This window comes from Aphanomyces astaci (genome assembly GCF_000520075.1).
Source record: "Aphanomyces astaci strain APO3 unplaced genomic scaffold supercont1.7, whole genome shotgun sequence".
Taxonomy (NCBI): domain Eukaryota; phylum Oomycota; class Saprolegniomycetes; order Saprolegniales; family Verrucalvaceae; genus Aphanomyces; species Aphanomyces astaci.
In genome coordinates, this window is record NW_009798270.1 from 460,949 (window position 1) to 470,512 (window position 9,564).

General features: G+C 45.3%; 5 protein-coding genes across 5 annotated transcripts; 3 read left to right on the top strand and 2 right to left on the bottom strand.

Moving 5' to 3' along the window:
* Positions 1–264: 264 nt before the first annotated feature.
* H257_04096 (hypothetical protein) lies at positions 265–2,158 on the bottom strand (the record flags this gene model as incomplete). Its single annotated transcript, XM_009828473.1, has 5 exons — positions 265–312; positions 720–935; positions 984–1,261; positions 1,735–1,869; positions 1,951–2,158. The coding sequence occupies 5 exons, from the start codon at positions 2,156–2,158 to the stop codon at positions 265–267; spliced, it is 885 nt and encodes a 294-aa protein (XP_009826775.1).
* An 846-nt stretch (positions 2,159–3,004) lies between these two features.
* On the top strand, positions 3,005–3,258 carry H257_04097 (hypothetical protein; the record flags this gene model as incomplete). Its single annotated transcript, XM_009828474.1, has 2 exons — positions 3,005–3,088; positions 3,142–3,258. The coding sequence occupies 2 exons, from the start codon at positions 3,005–3,007 to the stop codon at positions 3,256–3,258; spliced, it is 201 nt and encodes a 66-aa protein (XP_009826776.1).
* Positions 3,259–4,209: 951 nt separating this feature from the next.
* On the top strand, positions 4,210–4,515 carry H257_04098 (hypothetical protein; the record flags this gene model as incomplete). The annotated part of the gene is made up of 1 exon (XM_009828475.1): positions 4,210–4,515. The coding sequence occupies one exon, from the start codon at positions 4,210–4,212 to the stop codon at positions 4,513–4,515; it is 306 nt and encodes a 101-aa protein (XP_009826777.1).
* A 2,435-nt stretch (positions 4,516–6,950) lies between these two features.
* Positions 6,951–7,636, bottom strand: H257_04099 (hypothetical protein; the record flags this gene model as incomplete). Its single annotated transcript, XM_009828476.1, has 3 exons — positions 6,951–7,182; positions 7,232–7,448; positions 7,561–7,636. The coding sequence occupies 3 exons, from the start codon at positions 7,634–7,636 to the stop codon at positions 6,951–6,953; spliced, it is 525 nt and encodes a 174-aa protein (XP_009826778.1).
* Positions 7,637–8,036: 400 nt separating this feature from the next.
* Positions 8,037–8,965, top strand: H257_04100 (hypothetical protein; the record flags this gene model as incomplete). Its single annotated transcript, XM_009828477.1, has 3 exons — positions 8,037–8,101; positions 8,168–8,357; positions 8,720–8,965. 3 exons carry the CDS (start codon positions 8,037–8,039, stop codon positions 8,963–8,965), a joined length of 501 nt encoding a protein of 166 aa, XP_009826779.1.
* Between the last annotated feature and the right edge of the window lie 599 nt (positions 8,966–9,564).

Consider the following 9,564-nt stretch of genomic DNA (forward strand, 5'->3'; position numbering starts at 1 on the left):
ATTTGTCGAAATCTTTGATTCGTGCAAACATTTTCGGACAGAGGTAGTATTATTTATAAATGATTGACATTTGAATTTTGGCAACGCACCATCCACTATTTGTTTCGGTTGGCCATCCACTCTGGGCTAGCTTTGTTAGGTGGGAAAAGATCGCTCGCAGCTTCTTCTCCGTGTGCCCCAAAATATTCCTCACTTTGATTCGATTGTGCTCTTCGAGCACCAAGGCGATATCCAGTTCGCGATTGCCGGTGGCCTCCCGCCGGGTCAGTCCAATGCTACGGGATAGTCGGCTGTTCGTTCGCTCATGGCCCTCTCCGTCCATAATAATTCCAGTTCCCACGAGTACGCGAGGGCCGAATTGAAATTGACATTTTGTCGTGGCAGTAAGCGTACAATACGGGTAGGAAGGATAGGTCGGGCTTTTCCATACCATGTAGCTATATTGGCGAGATTAGTTTGGAGCAATACAGTACTCGAGTCACTTCATTGCTGAAAAAAAAATTCTACCTTCCAATGACCTTCTAGCTTGCAGACAATATCGTAGCTAAACCATATTTGCCTTTCTGTGTGCCTGGATTTCAATGATTGCAGGAACGTGTCTGCATATACATGTCGTTCCCCATGCTCGATATCTACGAATACGTTTAGGATTGGGCGAACTTGATTGACTGCCTACCTATCACCGATTGGACAATTTCATGTATACAGTCTAAGTGTACAATCATGTTCATGTCGTTCTGAAGCAGCTCCTTTAAAACCTTTCCGGCTTGTAGCTGCGATGAACATCCCGACATTGTGGTTGCCTTGCGCTTGGCCGAACCATTATCTGGTATTGGTTCCATGAAAACTCCACCGGGCCAACCATATGAGCCATAGTCACCAGCACCACCCTGGCGGGCAGATAACTTCGTCGCCGAAGCAAATCCGTCCGTTGTCTACAGCACAGAGTATATAGCACTATGCCACAATGTAATGTATTATACCGCTATAATTGGGCTTGCAGAAGTCGTTCCGTCCCCGGCGCATGCAGGACAAACAGGCTTGGGGAACGGCTCGTCCGCCTTGACAACAATCTCCCCACGCCGCAAGAGGTATGGCACGGCTGCAAATTGTCGCGACGCATCGATAAATTGGTGGTACGCAACATCCTTTATGTTAGTCGAGATGTTGCCCAGGAAAACGTCGAAGATAGTTTGATACACCACGCCCTTGCTTCGAAACGCGATAGTATGCTCCATCAATTGAATTGAAAACGCATGGGCTATATTGTATGTTAAATTCAATTCGAATTAATTAATTACCTTACTTGGATTTTCCAATTGATTTGGCATGAGACCCAATTCGACCTGTTGGTCGCCAACTGGGTAAGCGTGGCATCCCCGCAGCGATAGCTTTTTAATTCCGCCCATGGTGTACACACTGATAATTACTGGACGGCTGATTCCAGTGCAGCAAATGACAACTTTGTCAACAGGGGGTAGTCGACCGCCAAATCCTTCCACAATGTGACCAGTAGCTAGCCTTGTATGAACGCCAACATGTTGATGGCAGAATGTCAAAGGCATGTGCCCCTTTCGACGCGTCATGCATAGAGCTTGTCAAGGGCCCAAACATGTTTGTACTGCACAGACTGTGCCCTCCAGGTCAGGGCAAAAAAAGCGTGCCATACACGCCAGAAGTTGTTGCAGCTTTGTAGTATAACTCGCCATATACTTTTGACGACGAGCAAAATACCTAGTTTGGTCTGAAATGTCTCTAAGAGAATCGTCGTCGCTTGAGCTGTGGGACGCCGAGTCTGCATCGATTTCATTGGCGTCATATTCTTCAAAGTAGTCGCTTGGTCGCCTGATGGTGCAATGCCATCATCGTCTACATTTATATTCACAGTGATGGATTACAACAAGGATTGTTACAGTTAACGATCTAAATCTTTTGAATTGTTAACGTTACCATGATTGCTGGCATCCGTGGATTCACTTGGACATGCGTCCTGTGCATTCGTGTTGGAACGTTCGACCATTGCGTTAAAGTAATTGTCTTCCATAGACGATGTAAACGCTTCGATGGAAGCAATCTCGTCCTCGTCGGCGCCGGTTAGAGCATTGGGTGTGTGTTTGCAAGGCGGCAATTGCGGAAGCCTTGGTCCTCGTCGTGCCATGGTGTGGATCGTTTTGATGTCGTTTCCGTTTGTTCGATGTGCTGTACTTACAAATTTGTATCATGTCACACCGTCGTCTCATTCTCGTTGTTTATCCGGTAGAGTTATAGGTGATATATTCTGAAGGTCTTGGTTTAGCCACATAAAGTGAGGAGTTGGCATTGACTTGGACGGCTTAAAATGGGAAGCTCTTGTAACACTTGGTGGTTTCGTCAGCCGTTTCAATCAACTTGTCAAATTTCTCGACAAGATGCAATGCTCACAGCGCATCAATCATGTGACGGATGGACATCGTGACGATGTCCATCGTCATGGTCATCATGAATTCGAAAATGATGTCCATTTTTCAATCCGAACGTATTGACCAATCAGAAGCAAGGAACCCACCGAAAATACCTTTTTACTTTTATACCTGAGCAGTAGTGATACCTCTTACTATTTGGTAGCTGTAAATAGTCAATTGCACATCGGTTTATGGAATTCGTAGATGGCTCACCTTGCGAGCCTACTATAAATAGAACCAAAGGTTCCTGTTGCACCTTACGAATTCTGTATCATTGCTAACATATGTCTGTCCCACACCACTTTTTCAGGATTTACATGAATAATGATAATACGGATACTACATACTATTAATACTACAGTGGGTTGCGGCAAAACCCGGTAAGTGCAACTATGGCTAAATAAAATAACAAAAGTGCCGAAGTAGAACACCCTTCTCGATTGGCTATATTTATTCGAATTTAGATAAGCCAATCAAGAACTTAATTACCTGTGATTGGCTGGATTCAAACATTTAAACACAATCGAACACGGAGACGACTGACAGTGTGAATCTCTCCAAGAATGGATAAACCCAAGCGCCAGCAGCGCCGGTACACAAACGGGGAACGCAAGGCTTGCCTCAACGAGTTTAGTGCTACCACTGGTGTCAGTGAGAGGGACTTCTGCCGTCGCAAAAAATCGCATACTCGACCTGGCAGGACTGGCAGGCGCGGCGTGACAAGATCCTGGCCAGCCGACGACACAGCCGCCACGCAACATTGGGAGGGCAGGGTCTCCAGGAGCTCATTCCCTTCAAAGACGAGCCGCTGGCGTAATGCGAGACCGCCGGGGATCTGAACGATATCCCTTGGATGGAAGACGCGTATGTGTTGTAGGTCGACAATTTGGCTTGTCATGTGTCCGAAAAGTCTTATGACAAGGTGGCTGAAACACTGTTCAGTGTTGTAGAAGCTATGCCCCCGAACTCCACGAGCCGGTGTCAGCCACTGGATGTTGGTGTCATGGGACCACTGAAAGCTATGCTCAAGACTGCTTGGCTGTTGGAGCAAGACAATCGACTCGGTGACGAGATTATTAGTGCGCAAGAAAAGAGACTTGCAATGATAAATAGGACCATTAGAGTTTGGGAAAAGATATGATATGATACTGTTAGTGAAATCTTTTGAAAAGGCAATTCCCACAGCATTTGAAATATAATATATGTTGGTATGATGTGTGGGGTACTTGCGAGCTTGTTGAAGTCGGCAGGAGGTTTCTCAGGGTAAACCCCCCTCCGGAATCGATTGCGATTGTCAGAATTTGATTTGGACGCAAATTGCTTGAAACCGCGACATTTTCATTTGTAACGATACGGTGCCACTGAGTGGTGGTTGAATAATTCTTTATTTTTGTCCAATGAGATGCCAGACTCTTTCCACGCCACAGGCTTGACGAAATTTGGAACGGACAAATTTCAATAATTTGTACTACGTAGAAACGATTATTATTAAATGTCGGAAGTTCTTTCAAATATTCAAGTGCATACATGATGCTTGATAAGCTCACTGTCAATTCAAGATGAAGCCTCGCATGATGTTGGAAGACAAACATGTTTTCTACGTTAAGCATTTACAGCAGTCGACTGCAACATATTCTTAAGTGGCAATGTGGGCAAAAGAGACATTTAGTCTATTCACTACACCGTCAAACAAACGGTTGGACTCGCCATCACCCGCCACCAAACGCAAAGTCAGCGAGCTGACATCAAGGCCCGGTCGATCGACCGCATGGTGTCGCTACCGGCCGTTGAAACAAGGCTCGTCGAGTGGGTCCTACGGTGCGAGGAACTTGCCGTGTGCCTGACTGGCGAGCTGATTTGCAAGCTGGCCACGGCTCTTTGCGACGACCTCGACATACCGACATCCCGGCGCCTAGCCTTCTCTAAAAAATGTTTATACAAATTCCAACGAAAGCACGGCCTCACCAGCAAAATCCAGCACGGAGAAGCTGCTTCGACGTCCCTTGTTGCTGTGGAGAATGACCGACATGACATTCAGGCTGCTACAAGCGGGTTTAACGTGTCCGACAATTGATGAGCTAACTTTTTTTCATTTTTAATCTCAATTATTTCTGTTGTTTTTTGTTTTCCGAGTGGGAATGATACATCTTCGGATAGGTAATGATGAGTACTTTATGAATAACTCGAAGGATATCGACTTAAACAGTTTAGGAATGTACAGGATTTTTTTGAAGTCGAGCACTTTACACAGTCGACCATTGATGGGCCAACTTTTATACTTGAACTAAGTATGAAGAATCCAGGTGTCAGTTTTTTTACATTCAGCGAGAAATAAAAATTAATAGAGGTTTACCAAGTCTGAACAGGTATCACGTATTGGAGTCTCAGTTGGAAAATAACATTTCCAATGTTATTGGTACACGTGGAATAATATACACCTCATATTGTAACTCGTTTGTGCAATATAGCTCGTTTCTGCAAACGTTTGTCCAAACGTTCGTGAGTGAGTATGCGCAAAACCCCATTGTACGATACTTGGACAACCTGGTTTGTGTGTCATTCAGCAATATTCCTTCTGGTGCCCATTGCGGGTGTCAGTGGCGTAAGTTTCGTCACCACCAAGTGTACCTGCGTCCGTTCCGTACCCTCACACTGTAAAACTCCTCTACAACGGGAGTAGGTTGGGTCAGGGCAAAGGTTAACCAGTGAAGATTATTCTTCGAGGTGGGCACGGTGCCCAAGGAATCTGAATATAGTATAAATCATAACAGTTAGTATAACGCTAATAAAATAATAATATTTTTCTTGTGTCTTTTAACTTCGAACAATAACATTTATTGTGCTTTTCACCCAATTTGCCCATTGTTTTATCGCAGTAATCTATGGATGACAAAATTAAAACCACACGTTAAACAACGCAAATCGAGAGTCTGGAACATGAGCTAAATAAAGACAGGTCGTTATTTACTGGACCATCTCACTCGCTAAGTGGACGAGACCAACATGCAGCGGGATCGATTGAACGTCACGTTCCCATCGTGTTAAATCTTGTTACGCTACACGTACGTCGTGAGAGTCCAAGTGTGAGGCGAACGACGTCAACTTCAATGCCATAAACTTGGACAAGCACAACACATCTCCAACGCATGTCGATTCTGATCATTGTAAAACAAGTTGAATAAGATAAAACCATGCACCTCCACCAATTCTTAGCCAATCAAAGCATCACGAATAGTTATAATTCAACGCGAACCGTAAAAACACTTCATCTTGCATGCGTAAAATCATGGTGAGTGCCGTAATTTTAGGATGAGTTTTTATTAAAGCATGGTTTTAGACCTGGATTAGCCAAAAAAGGTGAAAACCACAATAGTACCTGTGTATGAAATATAATCTTCATACTTTATATTTTCGAAGTTATAAAATGACAAGATGGCGTTTATATTCTCGAAGTGTATTCCTCTAAAGAATATCATGCATTCTCGTCGGCGGTTCGATGCCGTCGGGGACTGTAAAGTTCAGCTTACTTCAGGTACGTATGTTGAAACATCTTGGCTGCACTGCTGTCCCAATAAATAGGGGGTCCAAAACATCCGAGTCGTCCGCGTTCGTCGTGAGCGCCAGCGTGTTCTCTTCGACGCCTTCTTGGTCCCGGGACACGATTGCGGGTGATCGAACGGTGAGGAGAAAGACAGTAGAAAAAGGACGTTTCATCCATATTGTACCAGTTCATCGCACTAACGTGTCCGACCATTGATGGGCCAACTTATTTCATCCAATTAAAACGCCAATCAACTCTGATTGGACAAAAGGCAACCTCTCGACAAATTTAACATGCATGAATAAATGGAGGGAAAAAGTATTACATATTAAAGGTTCTTTAATTTTTGAACCGACAAAATGCCGCCAAGAACGCCATACAAGCAGGTCACCATGGACAAGGCCTTCCACGATGTGTTAAGCAAAGTACACACGGCATCAACTGCTGCGGAGGCCTATGGCGTTCCATCGCGAACGCTTCGGAAGCATTTGGCAAAAGCTAACCGATGCAAGATGAAGTATTTTTACGGTTCGCGTTGAATTATAACTATTCGTGATGCTTTGATTGGCTAAGAATTGGTGGAGGTGCATGGTTTTATCTTATTCAACTTGTTTTACAATGATCAGAATCGACATGCGTTGGAGATGTGTTGTGCTTGTCCAAGTTTATGGCATTGAAGTTGACGTCGTTCGCCTCACACTTGGACTCTCACGACGTACGTGTAGCGTAACAAGATTCAACACGATGGGAACGTGACGTTCAATCGATCCCGCTGCATGTTGGTCTCGTCCACTTAGCGAGTGAGATGGTCCAGTAAATAACGACCTGTCTTTATTTAGCTCATGTTCCAGACTCTCGATTTGCGTTGTTTAACGTGTAGTTTTAATTTTGTCATCCATAGATTACTGCGATAAAACAATGGGCAAATTGGATGAAAAGCACAATAACTACTACCATTGTATAACTTGCTACTCGTTCGAGCTATCACCGCCTTCTTCATCGCCATCTTCGTTGTCCCTCGCAGCAGGCGACTCCTCATCGCAGTTCATTGCATCAACTTGCAACAGATACTCATACAAGGATTGCAACTTGCCTTGGGCGGCAACCTTGACGCACCCCTTGATTGCCGTCGGGGTCAATGCAGCAAATGCAGCGTCGATTCGTGTTTTGACTTGTGTGAACTTGGTGTAACTGGTGTACCTGCGTCCTGCATCTCCTTTCACAATGGTCCACCTTCTCAATGGGCTACAAGTCGGAATGGTAGTGTGGGGTGTACACAACGGTGTGGCCGCGGGCTTTCGCCGGGTCAACGACAACGGAGTTTACATGCTGCTGTATGTGCTGCGACAACTTCTGCCATAGTATGCCCTTGAAGTCACCCTCCGAGAACTCGATGCCGTAGCGCACGCATTCCTCTTGCAATCGCTTCTTGCAGCGGCGGCTGGTTGGTGTATCCTTTGGGCCCCCTTGTGGTATTTTGTATTGTCCATAACAATCAGCGCGTTGACGACCCCCAGACTGTACACCCATCCAACAACTTGCTGAACCATCCGATAAAGTAGTCATGGTTAAACATACCATGATAGTCCTTCGGTTCCTTCACTCTTGACTTGCTACCCGTAAAATTGTCCAGTCCGACCACACAGCTGGTCATGGTCGGTGAATCCAAGATGATGGTGAATCCAAGATGCCAGCAATGAAACAGTAGCGTTGGCCCTTGTGCTTTTCTTTTGATACCTTGTCTAGAACGTCTCTTGCGTGTACAGGCTATCTTAGTGAGCCTTATAGTGGTGATGGATGTAGGACTCATCCATGTAAACGATGGGCTGTGGCGACGCGGACGAGATGTAAGGTTACATGAGTTGAACGTACATGTCGCGTGCTGCAACGTTGGGCTTCGACAGGTAGTAAGTAAGTATGCTGATGATCCCTTTCGATTGCCACGCTTGTATCCCCGCCGTTTCAAGAACCTTTGGACTGCACGTAGGGACGAAGCCTCTTGCGTCGTGTTGGTGATGTCAAAGTCCATAACACCCATCTCCTGCAGGTACATCATGACGTCGACGGCGGTCGTACGTGTCCGTGTGACTCGTCCGCTCCGCCCCGAAGGCTTGGACAAGTTCAATAGTTTCCTTGTTATCCGGAACTCTTGTTGCATGATTACTCCGGTTCGACGCTGGAGTAGCCATTGTGACGGTCCCGAAATTCTTGTACTCACGGACGATCTGTTTGACGACGTCGTGGCTCCGCCCAAGTGCTCTGGCAACTCGTTGAGATACGTCGTTGGCTCCTTCGCTTACGAAGTATGCGTGGAGTCGCAGTACATCAAGACGTTCCTCTCGTGTAAGACAACGATGTCGAGCACCCTTTACAAAGTCCATACCTGCTTGAGCAGACACATCCATATCGTCGGTGTGATAGTACAAAGTGGAGTTTCCTATAGCTTGAACTATAAATATCCTCCATGATAGGGTATAAACCCACGTAGGTTACCTAGATATTATTATAGACAGAACATGTATAATCGGATATTATATATAAATCGTAAAGGGTTATTATGGCTGAAGGTTCAAAATGGGTGAAATTGGGTTTGCTTAGCGAAGATTACTCGAAGGTTATTGTGTTTTATAGGGATAAAATCATACAGGTGGAATTGCCTCTGAATTCCCTTTCGATCAGTGTAGGTGAGCCAAAATCGTGGGTATCAGTATGCTCCTACTACTACGGCTGACTCCAGCACCACCACAACAGCTCCCAGCAGCACCACGGTGGCTCCTGGTACCACGACCAGTACGCCTGTTACCTCGACTGCTATTCCTGCGACTACCACAGATGCACCAAGAACCTCTACCAATTCACCTGCTACGACGACGGTTCCTGTGACTACACTGTCGTCGCGCGCACGAAAATCGGTCAGCGCAAGAAATGGTCTTTTTCGGTCACCGGAAAGGTCAAATCGAGTATTTCTACCTCCATGTCATAGGAAACCGTCTCATGAGTCCCAGTGGTAGGGGGTGAGAGTGCCTCCATAGCCAGGTTGGCCGTGGAAGCGATGGCGGTGGTGAAAACGTTGAAAACAGCCGTGTTAGCTTGTACTAGTAGATACTATAGTTAAAATCGGTAAGGTAGTGTTGTCTACAACGCCTACAAGGAACTAATGGGGATTATTTAGCTCAGTCGGATGAGCGCCAGATTATCTTTCGCAAGGTACACGGTTTTCGGATCCAAGTTTGTGCTCATTTTTTTAGTTTCGATTACTATTTAGGTACTATTAATAGGTGGAGTACTATTATTGTGCTTTTCACTCGTTTTGGCTATTCACACCATAAACCTGGGTGTTTGTTAACGTGATCGACCAGTGATGGGCCGATTTTTTTCTTTTTTCTTTCGTGAATTCCTCATGAAGTATATATCCTATAGCGATGTGTTGGACGTAATCTGAATGAGCACGTCAAGATCTGTCACATATACCTAAACACAATGGATTTAGACAGTTCGCGATGACGTAAATAATTTCGCAAGTTGCAAAATTTACCTTGACGACCAGTGATGGGCCGAATTTTATACTTGAATTAAGTATCG